Raw genomic sequence first — 19,184 nt, forward strand, 5'->3', positions numbered from 1 at the left:
TTTGCTGGCTAACTACTCAGCTTCAGGGAAGGGAATAAAATGGAAGTTACTGCTCTTCATCTGGCTTTCAGTATGCTGAATGCAACACTGCCCTATGCCCAAAAGCATGGAGGCAAAACAGACAATATTGCTATCAGAACCTACAACTTGTCTCAGTGAAGGTACTGAAGGTACCTGCAGAGCCTGTTGCTGACTTCCTCTTTACACTGGCACAGTACTTTCATCACTGCAATAAAAGTTGGATGACTCTTCATGTCTGAATCCTGCTGAAAACACTGCAGAGAAAAAAAGATAAAGTTAAATGACTCAGCTCTGCTACTCCAGGGAAAAATTCACATGACCAGCAAAAGGAAACATGGGAAGAGGTGAAATCATATCTTGGATTACCTTGGCAAGAAGCGTAGTGTATCTTTTCATTAGGTTCTCAAATGCAGGCATCAGAGTGTGGATACCAAGCAGCACATGTTGCACAAACAGAGACATAGAAAAAACCCGGTTCCAACAAACTCTGGGAAAGAAAGCATAATTACAAGAAATATAATTATAAGCTGAGAGCCGATAATGTATGAGGAGCAAGGGAAGTGCAGTTATCAGGTCAGCCTAATGACCTCRCTGCTTTTCAGGCTCACCAGTACAGCCTTTTTGCACCTCATGTAATTTCTTTTTTTCCCCCTTCAGTTATCACCCCCTGAAGTGGAACCTGGCTTTCTGTCAAGTATTTATACAGTACCTAACACAGTTAGCTCATGGCATAGGAGTCTAGTCTGTAGACAGTGGCACAACAGAATTAAGACCATTGGAAAGACCTTCTCACACCTCTAATTCCTGTAACATAGGAAGTAATTAAAAACAAACAAACTACCATTAACTAAAGTTTTCTTTAGTAGTAGGTTAAACAGGGTGTGTGAGAAACTGAGGTAGCTCCCTGAGTTTGCCATCCAAGAGACAAGACTCTGTCTTAGAAGCAGCAAAGTTCATCATCTGTCAGTCTTCATGCACAAGGCATGAAGTATGGAGACTGTGCTAATAAACAGCAGCCTAATCAGAGTTTTATATAAGCCTTGAACCCAGCTGGAATAAACTGCATAACATAGCTAGACTTAGGGGAGAGAATTCACATAAGCTGAGAAGAAAGAAAAAACAACCAACTAAAACTGGTTCTTGATGTTTGATGTGATTCAGCCCTGCAGTAACCTGAAAAGGTTTGTGAAATCTTTCTCTGAGAATAGCAGCACCAGAGCAGTTTTCAGTCTGTACTGATATTCTTAACAGCAAGGCATGAGATTAAGATTATTAGCAGATCTGTGGTACATACTTCAGCTCCTTTAGCAGCTGATGGCACCGACTTCCACTCCTCTGTAAATCCTTCTCTTTACAAAGAAATTCAATGGGCATACGAAGGTTCTTCACTTTCTGTAGCCACATCTCCAGGTTGGATGTCTGCACTTGATTCTCCAACTTTTCGACACATACAGTTGCAGCTAACACATCTAAAATCTAGATGTGCATATACAGAGTATGAGTATAATATTGCAGCTGCATTTAACAATCATTTATGAACCTTGGGTTCATTTTGGTTTGCTAAAACAAGTGTTGTACAAATAATGTTTTATATGATTTTCTTAAAACTCTGAAATTTGCATGCTCGTGACTCAGATCATTAGCACATCCTACTAATCATGTGAAAGCATGTCAAACTACTTTAATACTGCTAGTACGGCTGGACAGCTTTGCAAGAGTGATAATATAGCTGACTATCTGTAATACTAAGGATCCTAACTGGGCTTATGCTTCCCACTCTTTAATGCTGCTGGAATCAGAAGGAGATTGAACACTAGCTACATCAGGGAAGATAAACTGCATTCTCTACAAGGACTGAGGAACAGAAAATGTCTGACAGTGAGCGACTCTACCATCTCTGAATGTGGTATTCCATATCCTTCCTGGTCAATAAGGTGGTCTACCACAGTGGGATGTACAGCCAGAATCCTAGAAAAGTTTTGCAGACGGCTCTTGAACTGATTATATCCAAGGTGAACCCAGGGCAAGGATGGCATGGCCTCCTCTCTTCCGGGAGATGTTGCCTTCCATTCCTCTACACAGGATAAGAGGGCAATTTGCAGACACTGAAAGTTTAGAAGAAAACAAAGTAAAATAAAATCAGAACTAAAAAAAAAATAGTTCTAAGTCATTTTGTATCAGAAAGCTTGATAAAAGCCTCTGAAATAAGGGAATCAGTACTTTACAAAGAAGACAGTCTTAAATAATGTGGGAGTTTTTATAGGTGCTCCTGTGGAAGTGCTTTTTTGAGTAAGGCCTCAGCTATTTCAGCAGCCGTTCCATGTCAAATGTACTTGCTTTGCGGCTAGCTTGCTGTTAAGCTGTCTCAGAGAGGGGGAATTTGACTGACAAGATGGTGAGATTGATAGGGAAAGGCATGTTCACAGGCATCATGCTCTCCCTGTCCTAAAGGGTTCTTGATACTTGTTCCAGACACTGACCTGCAGCCCTTCTAGAGAGGACACACCAATGGTCAAGACAATAAAGTCTGTGAGATAGGACTGGAAGAGCATGTTCCTGTCTTCCTCAGTCAGATCAGAGATAAATTTTCCCAGTGAAGTTCTCTGGAAGATATTCACAAACTTCTCAGCTTCATCTGGAAAACAAGGACGCAGAGAAAAGCTGAATATTAAGAGGAAGAAGAGTTTGACACAGCTTCTATCCTAAATGGACTACAYGAAATTAATAACTGATGCATGTAACACTATCTCATTTAGAGCACTAACACAGGATTTGAGGCCAGGCCTTCTCAGCCCAAGAACCAGTCTAATATTTACTGTATCTCACCTTCCCGTTAAGTCTTTATAATTCCATAGTACTTTCAGTGCAAGGGCACAGAATAGAGGAGAAATGCCAATATTCAGAAGCACAAAGAAAAGTTAGGCGCACAAAACTCTACTGGGTCATACAAGCACAGAGGAATTGAAAATGACTCCAGGGTTGCASGAGGGTAGATGCATAGTAGTGACAAGCTGGAGTTCACAGGGCAGAAGTATGGAGCTGCTCCACTTTATGAGTTCAAGCCAGTGTCTCACCTTCAGTGCTTTGAATGTATTGAGCCTCCAACCACATATCATCCAAGTACTCCTTTATCCTCCAGCTGAAGGGCACCATCACATTCCCAGCATCAGCAGGCAACATCATGTTGCTCTGCACCAGAATTATCTCTGTCTGAGAGCTAGGAAATTAAAAGGTCATTAATGCTCTCGGCATTTGCCTGGGAAATGCATTCAGAGGCAGGAAGCACCAAAAACCAAGAACTTAGCTGTAGAAGGGGATGAGGGAAGAACTGAGACTCACTGACACAACCTTTCCTGACAACTGTGTAGTATTAGGACTTATTCAGTAAGCATTCCCTAGCAAAAGGGCTGTAACAGCAGGGCATGTGGCTAAAAAGGGATGGGTAAAAAGCGTGAATATGCCAAGACCCAGAGAGCAAAGCCCAGGAGCACACAAGATTGGGTAGAAAAAGAGGAGACTTCTGAAGTCACTAAGAACTGCTCCACATGCTTGTTGCATAGGGAGCCAAGAACACGTTAACCTCCGATATGGATTTAAAGCCATTGCTGGCCTGGTTTCAGTGCTGCCAGCCAAGCCCTCCCACAGTTCTCTGCAGTGGCTCACCTGCTCTTACCCACACCGTAAGGGATAGTCAGAAGTTTTGTATCACTGAAGATAAACATCCACAGGTTTGTCACCCACTCTTCCACTGGCCTGACCAACAGCTCCAGATTGCCATGTCTGTCTACAATTGCTATCAGGAGAGCCAGGAATGGAGTGATCACATTCTGGACTCGCTTCCACAAAGTGTGCCTTTGAGGGCAGAAAGAGATAAAGACACTCAGAGGGAAGGTGAGCAATGGCATCAACAAGTCAGAAGGTGATCTTTCTGAGAAACTCCTGACATGTGTGATAAAGAATCCTAACCTTGTCTTAAAAAAAAGAGAGAGACCACAACAACCACCAACACAACCACAACTCTTCTCTCATTTGTGCCCCTCCTGTAATCCCACTCTTCCAATCAGAACATTTGTGCATTCATGCATTCCTGTCCCAGAACAGACTATTCTGCTCTAAGTCACCCTCCCTCAGACACCAGGAGAGGACAAAATTCCCATCAGAGAGTTTCCATCACAGATTTGAGACTGACACTGCAAATATTCAGATACACAAAACTGCCGTCTCTGCTGAGCAGCTGCCATYGGCAGACTTTTATTGGAAGCTTACAGGTTATGAGATATTGCTGTTGTCCTCACCTGAAGGTGCCTGCCTCCTGAAGAGCACTGAGGTTGGAAGCCTCCCGAAGCACCCAGTTTTTTAGGTGAAAGGAATTTTCTTCTTGCTTCTTCAGAAGAGTGGAAAGGCGACTCTTTGTTATCTTCAGGAAAGAGGCTACAAAACACCAGAGACCTTGCATTTTCTTCTTTTTTTTTAAATCCCCTTTAGATCAGAACCCATATATCACAGGAAGCACAGAGCTTCACAGTTGTTTCAATAATCATCCACAGGGGAAAATCAACCACTAGATATAGTACAGCCAGAGAGAGTCAAGACCAGAGTTCCAGGAAAAGCCCTATAGCCCCCAAAGGAATGGCAAGTTCAAGGCAAACTCCAGTGAGTTCTCAGGCACACACTCTTGGGAGCTCACTCACCTGGGCCAGCTACCTTCTTGACACTATAGCAAGGACCACCGATCTCTGTCAAGCTACAGAACAGAGATTCCTTCTATTTTCTGGAGCACCAGCGGATTAATTTACATGTTTTGGTAGTCTCTCAGATGCTCAGGGACTCTGTCTGCTGCAGCGTGGGAGCACATACCTTTTAAGTCATCCTCTTTGGACAGAAAGCCAAGAAGAATCTCAATTCGCCTTGTACTACGACTGAAGTCTTCATTTTGATCTCGTAGCATCCCCACAGCACTTTGCACACAGCTCCTCAGGAGTGCAGTGGTATCCAGGATTTCACCCTTCCCAGGGACAGCATGAAAACAAGTTCACCATTCTTCAGTTGTACATCCTTGCCCCACAACACATATCCCTCTTAAAATGTTTACAGTGCTCTCCTACAAAGGGCCTGTGCCACTTTTTTTCCATCTCTTAGTTTTCCTCTTATCCCAAGGTGCAAATCTAAATTCTCCTTTTGTTATCAAGACTTCTGTGGACCCTTAAAATTGGTTTGCAACACAGCATTTGTATGAAGGCAAGATAAGATTCCTGTAAGGAAGAAAAATCCAGTGGTTCAAACAGAAGAGGAAATGATAAATCTGACTAGGGGATATACTCACTCCCTGGGAGATGTTTAAGCACTAGCAGGGCAAAGCCACATGCAGTCACTCTGGTACTGAGCATTCTGCAGCATCACATACTGTCAAGAAGCACTAGCCAGCCTCAACATGTCTGCAGCACAGTAAAGTCCACAGTCAAGTCYAGCTTTAAATGACCCCTCAGCTGACAAGCACTAGTAGCTGAAGTGGCAGGTTCAGAATCACAGATCTCAGCTTCAAGGTGCACTGAAGCTTTTTAAAACTGATGACAGTGACTCAAAATTAGAGAGATGAAATGGCTAAGGAATTGGAGAGTCCTTAGAATGGTTTGCTTCTTTAGTGAATCTCATTTTGACTGGGGAACAGGGAGGAATTTGTGTCTAACAATTAACATCATTAACATAATATTCCTGATGGATTTCAAGTGAATGTGGATGTAAAAGGTACATTGCACCTTTGGATGACAAAAGGCAGGGAGCCAAACTGACAGCTGAGAAGCAAGTAAATGTTTTTTGAACTTACTTCATAGTTCTCTGCTTCTGGCAGGAGTTTTTCAACCTCCATCTTGGCTTCGTCCTGATCCTTGCCATTCAAAGGAAGAGCTGCAACCAACGTGTAAAATTCTCTTTAGAAAGAAGCAACTCACTGCTGCTATCAGGTAGGAGTTTATTTAGGGACTGCATCCTAGAGCAGCAGAACATCCATCAGAGATCCATTATCATCTGCATAGCTAGCTGAGATGCCATTCTCCAAACAGTTACCACTGCTAAGGCCGCCAAGCTTCATGCAGCAAGAACTGGAAGAAATGTGACACTCAGAGCTTATGTGCTAGGCTGTAATAGAGTCCTTATAGCTGTATTCTGCCTCCTGTAAGGCAGTATAGTGGAAGAGGAGAGACTCTAGGAAAAAACGCAGGAGGGAAGAAAAAGTCTTTTATAATCTTCCTCCAGGTTTAGATGAATAGATCTGTATTGATGCAAGTTGAGAGACTCTCTAGAATAATACACTGTTGGTGGTTTCCCCTACATGTAGTGTAAGCACACCTCTTCGAGCTCTCGTATTCACATTGACTGTGTTCTGGGCCCTGCTATGCAGGATCTGCTGCCTCCCATGCTGAGACAGAGCATGCTGGGTGTTCAGCGGTGCAAACACTACATTTGTGTCAAAAGAAAAAGGGAAATCTATCAAATTAATTTAATTAATGACCCCAAAGTTGCAGTCTGTAGATGTAGCAAGCTAAGCACAAATATAAGTCTATAGCCACACAGCATCCCCTAAAAGGATTAGAAGCTGAGCAGGGGAAACAGTTAGATTTATTGTATCAGACAYTGAGTCCATTAGTACTAAATCTGGAATAATTCTTTATCTCCCCTTTTCCTCCATTGGTGTATCAACACTATCAGCTGGCAACCTGCACTTAGCTTACTTTTTGTTTTATCTGAATCCTCGCAGAACATCTGGCTGATGGCAAGATTCTTCAGGGCAGACATATCAGAGATCATATCCTTGGATCTGCGGAGATCATCTATATGTACCGATTGCCACAGGCCTGAAGATGGGACAAAAAGTCATTTCACAGACTCATAGAATCAGTAAGGTTGGAAGGGACCTCTGGAGATCATCTAGTCTAACCTCCCTGCTCAGCAGGGTCACCTAGAGCATGTCAGGTCTACAGCATGCTCTTCTAGAAGAGCTTCCCAAGTATTATCTCCAAGTACTTATGAACTGGCAGTTGAAATTCAGAGTTTGCTTACTCTCACTTCTTGCTGTAGAAACGGAAAGCAGCAATTTGCTCTGGATGTGCTAATGCATGCTACCCCAACTGACAGGCCACACATGCCACAGGAGCTTTGAGGCTCTTAAAACCCAGTGCAGACAACAGAAATCTTGCTGGTGAAAGCAGATCTTGTCTGAAGCCAAACAAACAATGACGAATCAGAGATGGCCAGACCCACCTCCATGGAATCCCACGTAGGACGTTCCTCCTTCCATCCGGGAAAGCTTCATAATGAAGTAAACAAAGACAGAGGCTTCTCCCAAGTCCACCTTGTTGATTTCATTAACAACAGTGTATCTATAACAAAGAGGAAATGCTGTTTGGCAGACCATGAGACAAAAGTCAAAGCCACAAATCTTTCCTTGGTAAGAGAGAGGACATATTCTTCTTCCTCTGTAGATACTGAATAATGGAGCTACGTTTCAAGGCACAGCTAGAGGTGATGTCATCAGAACAGCTTGTTAGGGAAAAAAGGAGTAAGGGGAGTGGAGTGAAGTCAGAGACTGTTCTGATGCCATCACCTCTAGCTGTGCCTTGAAAGATAACAGTTAATAACAACTCACGCTTCAGACAAAGGAGATTGTCTGTTAATCTGACACAGCTGTAATGTGGGTTTTTTATTATTATTCAAAGAACAATTCGTGCCTCTAGTTTCATTCTACTATGGTATAAACAAAGTGCACATTCCTGATTTTGAAAATCTGAAGATGATACTAATAACAAAATGGGGGGTGGAAAGTACTATGCAGAACAGCTAGCTGGAAAAACTTCTCATTTGACTTACTTGGCTGAGGCGATGAGCTTGGCATTTTGAGAGCCATCTTCAAAGTCTGTCTGAATAATAAGGATTTTATTTCCTGACGTGGCATCAAGGAAATCTCTAAAGCGTAAAAGGGGATTTAAAAGAAGTCACAAAGTGTAAACACAAGATGTAAGAGATGGCAGAAATAGTCACTCCACATTGGCATTGACTTGCTGCAGACAGATTAACACACCTAACCTGTAGGGATAGTTTAATTTTAAAAACAAATCTCATGCCTCAACACGATGTAGCTGATACTGTGTGCACTGAGCCAGTACATAGGCCATCATTGCACAGCTTCTCCTGCCTCCCTTTTCATTATGTGTTGCTCTACATGTTCTTCCAATGCATGTTCCACCCAGGTAACAGCCTATTCAGAGCAGGGTAAGGCAGAAACAGACTCACCGGATCCCTTTCAGAAAGGAGTACTCAGTGTCAAACTGCTGCAGGGACAAGATTTGAAGCCTTTGAGCTTTACCCTGCACTTCTCTCTCCAGGCAAGCAGAGTCAGCACTGGTGAGAAGCCTCGAGAAGGTGGTGACCTGGGAGTGCAAGATACAGGTTTGTTTTTAGCTCAGGAACAGAGTGGGTAGACAGGAGAGACTTGCTGGACTGTGCTCGCAGGCAAGGCTGTTACCAGGTTTCCTCAGATGTAGCCATAGTGCAGCACTAGCAGTATGAATTAACATAGTGCAAGTTATGTGATTTAAGAGAGGACTCTGCAGAATGTTTACCTCTGTAAAGACTGTTTGACACCCAGATCCAGTGTGGACGTGAGCTTGGAGGAAATCTGCAAAAGACGTGTGTTGCTGCTCCTTGAAATATATATCCGCCAGAGAGTCTGCCATAAACAAACCCACAGTGTTGCACAGGCGGATCACAGAATCAGGAGTGGCACAATTCAGCAGCGCCAGCTGGGCTTCTCTCTTCACGCGCGGCATGAGTTCATCAGCAGAACACACTGGTTTCAGCCTCTCCACTGTCTGCAGGACAACAGACGCACAGGTATCGGAATGGTAGCCTACAAACACGTCAGAAGGGCTGTATTTCTGCTTGCTTATGAAGTGCTCTTCTATATTAACGGCAGTGAAATCATGCACCCACTTTTTCAGCTCTTTCACAGTTTCTCTTTGCTCCTTGCTCAAGACAGTATTGATATCCAGGTAGTGCTTTTCTAGCCTGTTAATCAGTGGAGTGGGGAAGTGCTTATATACCACATCTTTCTCCTCAATGACTATCAAACGGAACTTTGGGTGCACCCGGCACTTCACTCGGTGGGTGCCCAGCCCCAAATCAACATACTTCTGGCCAGCAAGGTACACATAGTATTGATTGAGGGCATCATAGAGGCTTTCATAAAGGTTCTGCAAGTTGAGGAGTACCACCATTTGGCCAGTTTCCATGCAGACCTTCACACGGTTGATGTTCCTGCATATCTGAGTGTACTCTTGGTCCTTGGGGAAGCTAGAGCCAAAGATAATTTCTGGTTGTTGCCGAGCAGTAAAAAAAATCTGCTGGAGAATCTTCAGCGCTGCATAATTTTCAGTCAACACCAGCAGGTACCTGCATTCACCATCCTGACCACTGCTATAAATGTTTTGTTGCACCAGCTCAATGCTATTGATATCATGAGTATGTATTTCTCCTTTCTCTGGTAATTGTGAAGTGAATATTTCCAAAGCATTGACATCATCTTTACCACTGAAGTTGCGAAGAACAACCTCAGCTATGTCTCGAGGTGTCGGTGCCCTTTTGGAGATCTTAGTCAAGGCAAAAACCATCTTTATGAGGCTGTAGTAGTCACGCAGACCAAAGAACTCCCTGTCTTGGGCTTTGCAAATGTTTTCATATGCATCTGCAAAATGATGAAAGTACTGTTCAACCTTTTGTAAAGCCCCTCGTGCTGAAAAACAAATACCCTTTGCACTTTCTACAAGCTCTTCTTTGCTGGGGTCACCACGGGAGACAAAGATGCCTCGATTCATCTTAGCAGGGTCCAAAGCCCAATTGGAAATCCCAATGAAGCCAACCTTTTTGTGAGGAAGAGGGACATCATCTATGCAGCCATCCTCCAGAAGTGGATGCAAAGTCTTCAAGGGCATTTTGGGAGAGTCTTCAGCCAGCCCAATTTCATCCAGAACCACCACAGAGACATACTCCTCCAGGTTCTTTCCATCTTGGAATCGAGCACAGTGTTTGAAAGTGCCTATGATTCCTTCTGGAGTAGAGAGAGGGCTGCACTGAAAGGACACTAAATGAATTTGTTTCAGCTCCTTGAATATATCTGAATGAGCGGCTTGGCCCTGCATAGCATCAGCCACGATGGTTTTAGCAAGGGATTTGGAGCTCCCAGGCTTCCCAACAAGAAAAAGAGGGATTCTCAGCTCAATACAAATGACCATCATAAAGACATTTTCCTTCAAGGCCAAATTTCTTGCTATGGTGTCTTGGAGGTGCACACCACTCAGGAATAAATCCTGCATTAAGCAGATTTCTTCCAAGATCTTTTTCTGGGTATCATAAGGTTTTGGAAGGACCTGGCTGATGATCCTTCTATACATCTCCTTCTTTTCCAAGGATGCATGATAGCAGACCCCAACTGCCAAGACTAAGGACCAGATAACACTGTTTCTCTCAACATTGCTCTTTGGAGCTTTCTTCTCTGCAAGGTACTTCTCCAGCTCTTTCAGCAGTAGCTTACTGTGCTTGTGAAACCACTTCAAAACTTCCATGCAGCGCTCCACATCCCGCAGGCTTACAAAGCTGCATTCATTGTCTCTCTGCCTCATGTATTGCTGAGAAGCAAAAAGCACTTCTGTAATTACCTCTGCTTCAGCCTGGCTCATTGGGACATGTTCAGTAAGCCTCTGTACAATCTGCTGTATGTACATTTTTTCAGTTAAGTTGTTCAGCTGCCCAAAGTCCCACACTAATGGAATCATACTGGGCGGGAGAGCATGGACCCGGTACACAAGCTGTCTCAGAGGAATAGAGCCAAGTTTATCCTTTGTCTCATCTGCTTTTACACTGTAGCCCAACCCAGCTGATTCCAAGCGCTGAATCATCTTTGGTGTGTGCTTACGATAAGGGTTGCAGGCTGCTATGATCTGCAAGCCTGAGCAAGAGGCTAAAGSCTGCCCCTGCACTGTGCGATCACACAGTACTTCTTTGATGCTGCTCACAGCCTCTGTTGTGTTGGCTTCATCGAAAAACAGGATTGTGTCCAGCCCATGCTGCTCCTTATTCATTTTAGCAATGGCTTCTGCTTCTTTGATCCTGGCATAAATCATCTCTGCAGTAGTACCTCCATGAACTTTTACAAGTTTTATGTTCTCTGCCTCTGCACAGCTTCTGCGCAACTCGCACAGAAATTTTACAAGTCTAGTTTTCCCACAGCCTGTTTCTCCCATGATAATGACTGGGATGTTGCATCTGAATCGCATCTCAATAGCTAGGATCTTTAGCATGTTGTCTGTTGTGATTTCATACGTTTCATCGGGGTCTGTTACCCAGGGGACTCCCAAAACCATGCAAAGCTTCTCTAGCTTCTCATATCGGGGCAATTGATCAAACTGAATATTGAAGGGAACTCCTTGAAGCAACAAGCCCTTGTATAACTGTGAAGTCATAACGTTTCTCTTGATAATGTTGCCATTCACAGGATTAACGGCATCAACACCACCACTGCCATTGGGCTGGAAGTGGAAACCAATGAACGTCATGGACACACGATCTTCATTGAAGAACAGATATGGATGAGGCTCAGATTCCCACTTTTTCCGAATGTGGAAAGGAAGAAGATCATCTTCTGCAATGTCCTGCATGTCAGAAGACAGGCTTCCTGAACTCTGATCAGAAATGTTTAGGGATGGTGTTGCAAAATCCCTTGCCATTAAGATCATGAAGGTAACCACAAAGTTTTTGAAACCCTGCAGAGTGTCCYGGACAAATTCAGGATTGCAGAAGATAGAAGCTTCACAGTCTCTCAGCTGAACATTCAAAAACCACGCAAAGTTTCGCAGTTCRGACCAAGAGGGATCTATGATCCCACAGTGCAGGAGGAACTGTTGTAGGCACTCTGCCGGGCTTCCTTCTACACAGTCCGCTTTGTAATAGAATGTATCAAGATTGTGCCCAAGATCAAATCTCTTCAGATATTGGAAAGGTCTCTGGAAAGCCTCACTGCAAAATTCCTCCTCGTCCATTCCTGGATCTGAAACGTCCCCAGACCGGTTCCCAAGCGTCTCCATCTCTAGTACCTCCTTTGGAGATTTGCACATTACTTTAGGGAACACATCAAGGAAATTATACTTCTGCCTCTGTGAGATCTGGAGTAGAGGAAAAAACAAACAAAAAAACCATCAAAGCTGTAGCATTCAACTGTGGCTCTAATCTTCTACAGTTTACTTAATCTGTTCTTCCAGCATTGCTGCCTAAGATCACAGACATACTACACAGCAACAGCCAGCCGGTACAACTGTGTCACTTTTTCCCCTCCTCTTTTTGGTGATGCATCAGAAATGTATCACAACAATTAATCCCTTTTCCTCCTACAATTTCTTTCCTGTAACAATACTCCTTTGTCTCCTCTACCTCTTTTTTCAGAGMTACCTCAAAGGAAAAATAAAAAAGTTAAATCCAAGAAACTATTGGTTTTTTTTATCCCTCTCACTTCTACACTCTGTTCTGGTATTTACATTTAAATATTTATTACTTCCAAACATGCAAAATAACATGATGAAGATTGCCTTCAGCAATGACTTACTCAAGAAAACTACAACAGGCATAATTTACTCTGTTTTTTACACTACTTCATAATGGAGATGCACAGTATACCCCAATGAAACAGGAAATCTCTCTACTCTATTYAGGATTATAGTCTCTACAACTCACGTTCAACTGTATACAAACATCTGTGTATAAAGTGATGAAAAACTCAAAGAGATCAAGTATTCCTGTATACATACATGTCTTGCTGTTTTCTTTGGCACTGGTAATACCTCAAGGATTTCAACAATATATAAATGGTATTTCTGTCGTAGCCACATATTTCCATTCATATCTGTCAGATATTGCAAAACCAATAGCTTGAACAGAAATTCTGGAATTCCACTTTGTACCTATCATTAGAAAAGGGAGAAAGCCATTTCCTGGTTATTTACTCATTGCTACTTATTCATGTAGGGACTAGAGAACAGTTTCTAGTAAAAAGGCTCACTAAGAAACAAAAACTTTAAAAAAAACAAGTTTTCCAAGGATCCTCACAGACCCTAAAAGTCTAGACAAGAAGGGCACATGGAAGGCATGACGCACTTACTGAAGAGGTGATATCAAAATGGAATATCATGGGCTTTTGCTGGTGTTGTCTCTTCAGAAAAGGCAGAAGAGACTTTAGCACTTTATCTTCATCCACCTCTGGTTCAATTAGCCTGATAGTTTTCAAAAGTTCTGTACAGTCAGATTGCTGTTCTTTCAGTCTCTCATGCAGTCTCTTCACATAGAGGGATTTTCCTGTTATCACGCACACACCAAAAGAATTAAAGCAATTAATGTAGAACAGGTCATACTAGGACTATATTAAGAACAACAATGACAACAACAACAACAACAAATACAAGTCACTTGCTTAAGTCCCATATCCTTCCAAGGCTTTCAAACCTTTCAGAAACATATTCCAGAAGGAAAAAGTCTGAATTTGGTTAGAGTGCTTGCAGGTTGCAGCCTAGAATCAAAGCCATTGCCATTGTTAACTACTGAAGGTAGTCACCATCTACATGATCTGTTTTGCTCAAACCCACCAAGAAAGGCATTACTCTTTATCAAGACTTAAATATTTTCTGTTATKCAGCTGTATTTCTAAGGTCAAAACACGGGAAAAAGCAGCAGCAGCCAAAGAGAAAAGCACTCTCAAGTTTCCTATCCTATCCTGTAGAAATTAATTTAGGCAATAATAGCATAAAGCCAATGACTCAGCTTTGTTGTTTGTAATTGCCTGTAGCCTGTCGGTTCTGCAATTGCGATGACCCAGCCCCGGTTAGCATGGATAATGGAGAAATTGTTCTAATCCATGTCTAATCCAGTCATGGTGGCTTGGGGTCCCATCACACCCTTTATGCTGTCTGTAGTACAGGAGCTTGCTACAGTAGGCCTATTCCATAAACACTTCCAAGTTACGGAAATGTCTAGGTGGAGTACCAAGTGTCTTCCAACCTTTTGAAAGCTCCGAACTCCCCCCTCAGCAGTATAAGAAGTCTGTAACTCACCAACAACAGAAGAAGATGGATTTATAGTTTTCTAGACTGAAGCTATGGCAGCAGCCTTTTACAGATGATACCCAAGAGCTGCCCCGGGTTTCTTAAGTTTGACAAAGGACGCAGTTTATTCCAAAAACTGCTTTGAATTTTCCCACTAAGCCCATGAAAATGGTGCAGGACACTTCCCCTTTTGAACTCGACCATTTTCATCAGCGGCTGTGCTCTACCAAAGCCCAAGTGTGGAAGCTGTAAGGATGCAGCAAGGTCTGATGCAGCTCCTGTGCAAGTCTGAACTGCTTCTAGTGCATGCAAAGTTTACACATGAAACACACAGCACACACAGACAGTTGGACAGCCAAAGCACTTACTGGAGTACCAATCTCTGAGACAAGTCAACAACAAAGGAACAGAGTGAGAACAATGCTGACATACTACAACACTTTCAGAGTACTTTTCCAGTAATTTGCAGCTTAGAAACTGCTATGCCAGATATATTTGTATTTAATAGCCCTTGAGGGATGTTTCTCTCATGAATATATCTAGTAATTTTTTAAGTCTGTGTAAAACTTTAGTTTCCACAATATCCTGCGAGTTCCACAGTTTAACTATGCGTTATTTGAAGAACCACTTGCTTCTGTTTGTTTTTGAGCCTGCCACTCAGTAGTTTCACTTAATTCCCTCTAGCTTTTTGCACGAAGAGACTGTCAGCAATCACTCCCTATATGGAAAAATATGCAGGCTTACAACTCCTGTTCCATTTCATGCACATTTTCCTAAAGGTATATGTAGCCCTAGGAGGTTAGATTAATCTTATGTAGCATTCGCCATCTAGTTTATGTTGATGATGTAAGCTTTCTCTCTAGTCACTAAAAAGAGACAGTTGTCAGATTAGCAAGCAGAATCACCTCTGAAGACACCTATCCTATGAGCTGTCTGTATAGCCATCATCTCACCCCACTATGAAGAACCTGAATCATTCTTTTTGACTAGATGCTTATGAACAACCCAGAAAACCTGGCAAGATGAATCCCCCTCTGGTTTTCAAGACTCAGTAGACCCCACTTTGCATGTGGCATCTTACCCACTCCAGCTCTCTTGGAAGACACAATCCCAACACACATGTTGTCCTTGAACACAGAAGCAGCTGAGCTTAAAGGCTGAGTGACCCTGTAGTGATCCTGAAGGTATCGCTGGATTTCAGCCAGGGGCCTCTGAGGGATCACGTGCACTTTATACTCGCTGAAGACAGATGGGATGTAGCTGTGTTCCCTGTTGCAGTTGCACAGAATGACTAGATGATACATGTTGTTGTGCTGTAAGCACTGGAACAACTCCTCTACTCTGGAGCTGACATCATAACTTAGCTCATCCGCATACAGCATGGTGTAAATTTTCTCTCCTCTGCTGCTAGGAGAGAGGCACCTCCTGAGGAAAAGCTCCACTTGCTCAGAAGTGGTCTGAGGAGTGCACAGGAGAACTTCATCAAAAGTGGGCAGGGGCTGATTGGGGCTGTACATGTAAATGGCCAGAGCAGAAGTGAGCACTTCAGAGCGAGGGCACATGATGAGGTTAGGCTGACCAACATGCAGAAGATCTTGTGGGAAGTCTCGTGTGACACGCTCTCTTCCCCAGTCAGCCAGACTTTTCAACCACCTGCCAAGTGTATCGACATCCAGGCAGTTCGGAAGGAAGGAACTCATGTTGCTCATGTAGCACTTCCAGATGCTCTCCAGCCTTTCAGTCAGGTCCCTCTCCCCTTTCAGCATTGCTGGCAAGTCAGAAATAGCCTTCCTCGAGCTGGTGGGCACCCTGCTTCTGGAGGCTCTAAGGACATCCTCATTGGTGCAGTTGGGTTTTAGGAATGAAAGCATCGTCATGGCATTCTGATTGGGCCGCCCCTTCTTGAGTTCTGTGCACAAATAGACCAGCTGCTCAGCAGTGTAGTAGTTCAAATAGAAGTGCTGAGATCGCTTTTCACACATGAAGGTTTTCCACCTTTCCAGGAAACTCTCCATTTTTCTGCAGAGCCCTGGRAGCACAGCGACCACCTCTCCTTGCCCTTCTAGCACTGGGATCAGTGCCAAGGAGAAGTCTATGAGAACACATGACTCACTTTTGGGTGAGCAATATACATTGGCAAGCCAGAAACGGAAGAGCATGTTCCCAGCTGAATAAAGGTCTATAAARGACTGTGCAAGTCTTTGGACATTGGAAAAGATCTGTGTGAGGACAGAGAATAAGAAAAATAAAACCTAAGCTGATTTTGCCAAGACAAATCCCAGTCACGAAACTACAGGGAAGACTTTCAGTTAAAATAAAAGTTTTTGTCTGGGCCAGGTACATCAGGCCTCACAGTGTAAGAAAAGGTTCCCTGTGGCTGTTTAATGTGAGTATCCCTAGAAGTGAGTAAGGGATTCAGTCTGCACATTGCTACAAGAACACAGCAACTCTCCCAGCCAGGAGCATCCCCAGTGCAACCAGAGGACTGAGGATACCAGTCCCTTGTTCCATCTCTAGTCTAGTTCCACCCCAGCAGGGAACCAAAAAGGTATGAACCTCTGTCTCCTGCAGTCCATCCCCAGCAGCTTAGCTGTAAACCAGTCTTAAAAAAGTCACGTTCAGGGCAAAGTCCAACCCCAGCCTCAACACTCATTGGGTTTGAAGTCTGACCTCTGAGAACCTCTCCACCTCCAGGCCTTGCTCTCCCTTTGCAGACATGAGCATCAGTTTGTTCTGCAGTTCACGCAGCTCCTCCAGAGAGTATCTCCGTAATGCCTCATGATCTGCAGAGCTTCCTGGGAGGGCGAAGTGCAGGACATTATCCAAAGAAACCTGCCAGAGAATAAGTCATCAGCAGCAGCACTGATGTGCATTGAGGTTTCACTCTTGAGGCAGTGCTATGCCTTGCAAGGAGGCTGCTGAGAAGGCAGCAGCCTCCATAAAGAAACTGTGCAAAGTGGCAGAGAAGCTACAGCATGTTTCTGTCAACCACTGATGTGCCAGCAGTGTTACCTGCTGGAGATATTCCTGAGAAAACAGCAGCCTGACATAGTGGCAGCTCAAGAGGAGGAACTGCCAAGTAGCCTCACCTTTTGGCCATCAGCTGGTGCTCTGACAGTGTATATTCCTCTGCTGTTGATGGCAGCTGCCAGTGATAGAGATGACAATTCCACAGACCCATGGCTCTCTTTCACTGTTTTCAACCATTTTAAGTGTTGAGCTGAAGCATACTGCAGGGAGAGAGCACATAGTATTGCCCTAATCACTCTGACTTGGCACTTCTTTCCAGGATTACATCTGTGTTCAGGACAGACAGTTTAGACTGGCATAAGAGAGTCTCGGGATGGGGAAGGAAGAAAGGAATGACTACTGGCTACGGCTTGAATTTTCAGCAGAGCTGTCCTGTATCAACTCCTTGGGCTGCAGAACAAGTAAAGCTTGCAATGCTTCTTGCTGTAGAAACATGCCCTGCTGCAAAGCAGTTCCCAGTCATCTGCCTTCCCTTCTACATTAAACTCGTGTAAGACTGAAACTGCATCACGTCACACTTAAAAGCTTCAGCAACTCTCTGGCAAAATCTTTGCTGCAATGCTAATTGTTGCTGCACTGAATCTGTGCGCTGCAGAAGCGTAAGACACTTTCCTTCCAAAAAAAGGAAGGACCTCTGTGATGCCCACACATAAATGCAACTTGTCCTCTGCAGTCAATCCTCTGGCCACTCTTGGAAGGCAGAAATGCAACAAGATGCAGAGAGGAACTGCTGCAGCAGAACTCACCAGTTTCTTGGGAAGATTCTCATCGCTGTCGAGCGCTCGCCACAGCTTCTTCAAGCAGTACATGAAGTCACTAAACCCTGACTCTTGCCTCAGCTCATAGAGCAGGGAGGAGTAGCCATGCACAGCATCATGGAAACAGGCCACACGGTCCACATCCATATCATTCTCCCCAGCAGAGATGGAAGCCAAGTCTACAAATACCTTCAGCTCATTTATATCTTAAATGAGATAAATATACAAAGAAAAAACAAATGAGGCAGTTTTACCGCAATCTCGCATCATCCCTTTTTGCAGAAAATGGAACATCTCTTGCAACTTCCTTCCACCTATCCTGCTGGTTAACTTTATCGGGTGATTCATATTAACAATATCCTTGGACCTGGCTATTCTCAGCATTGCCACGAACAGCAGAGTCACCGCCAGGACAGAAGCTGGACACTGCACGTACACAGTTGTTCAAGGGGTGTGCATGTGTGCGTGCACGTGCACATAAGATAACTAAGCTAACAGACACGTAACTAGTCAGACCACTAACATCCTGTGAAATGGATAGTTTCTATTCTCTTAAATCACCACTCTGAACAAAACAGCAACAACTGTTATAATCCCTTATACCAAGCCCAGCTATCCGGCAGGTTAGCTACTGTAGGCTACACAGGACTATAGCAGTATGTACAGGTTTTAGAGGTCTACTTCTTTAAAGGCTCCACACCAACATCCATAAGAGATGCTATTAACTCTTATTACTGATCAGGAGCTGAAATGTCAGAAAGCAGATGGGTCAGGTACATGGCATTCCTCCTTGCTCCCTGACCCAGCATCCCTTCTGGTAYCATCTGCCCAATTCCCAAGTGAGCAGCACAAACCTTTCAGTGCCTCTCTGACCCAGCAGACAAACTCCTTCTGACGTGTCAGCTCCATCAGACACTTGCGACGGTTTACAGTGATCCCCTGCAGCAAATTCTTGGCACGCATAAGCTCAGTGCTGATGGAGTCCAGTTTTTGTGTCTTGTAACATTCAAGCTTTTCTGTCTACAAAAGAAGTGATGCAAACAAATTTCACAATCTGGAAATGGGAGAAATGGTCCATTCTCTAGTGGGAAAAGGGAATCTCTCTGCAAAACCACAAGTCATACAAGAAAATATACCTACAGACTAGCTAAGGAACAAAGTGCAGAKATAAGAGAAGGCAGAACTTAACTGTACTGTGTCAAAAGGAACTACAGAAGACAGACACCAGCAATCAACTTCC

General features: G+C 43.7%; 1 protein-coding gene across 1 annotated transcript in view; it reads right to left on the minus strand.

The window, feature by feature from the left end:
- RNF213 (ring finger protein 213) overlaps positions 1-19,184 on the minus strand; it is a 54,444-nt gene that overhangs the window by 17,815 nt on the left and 17,445 nt on the right. The window contains exons 21-42 of the mRNA XM_085311917.1: positions 18,799-18,964; positions 17,933-18,150; positions 17,246-17,386; positions 16,827-16,988; positions 15,238-16,375; positions 13,220-13,413; positions 12,870-13,022; positions 8,637-12,230; positions 8,308-8,444; positions 7,885-7,980; positions 7,279-7,397; positions 6,750-6,872; positions 5,846-5,925; positions 4,879-5,026; positions 4,317-4,452; positions 3,685-3,873; positions 3,096-3,238; positions 2,502-2,656; positions 1,914-2,126; positions 1,316-1,497; positions 388-508; positions 175-275 (exon numbers count right to left, since the gene is read on the minus strand). Of these exons, the coding sequence (XP_085168043.1) occupies positions 175-275; positions 388-508; positions 1,316-1,497; positions 1,914-2,126; positions 2,502-2,656; positions 3,096-3,238; positions 3,685-3,873; positions 4,317-4,452; positions 4,879-5,026; positions 5,846-5,925; positions 6,750-6,872; positions 7,279-7,397; positions 7,885-7,980; positions 8,308-8,444; positions 8,637-12,230; positions 12,870-13,022; positions 13,220-13,413; positions 15,238-16,375; positions 16,827-16,988; positions 17,246-17,386; positions 17,933-18,150; positions 18,799-18,964 (7,709 nt within the window). The remainder of the gene's footprint in view (positions 1-174; positions 276-387; positions 509-1,315; positions 1,498-1,913; positions 2,127-2,501; positions 2,657-3,095; positions 3,239-3,684; positions 3,874-4,316; positions 4,453-4,878; positions 5,027-5,845; positions 5,926-6,749; positions 6,873-7,278; positions 7,398-7,884; positions 7,981-8,307; positions 8,445-8,636; positions 12,231-12,869; positions 13,023-13,219; positions 13,414-15,237; positions 16,376-16,826; positions 16,989-17,245; positions 17,387-17,932; positions 18,151-18,798; positions 18,965-19,184) is intronic.

This window comes from Rhea americana, unplaced genomic scaffold, assembly GCF_003343005.1.
Source record: "Rhea americana isolate MKP2758 unplaced genomic scaffold, rheAme1 scaffold_351, whole genome shotgun sequence".
NCBI lineage: Eukaryota > Metazoa > Chordata > Aves > Rheiformes > Rheidae > Rhea > Rhea americana.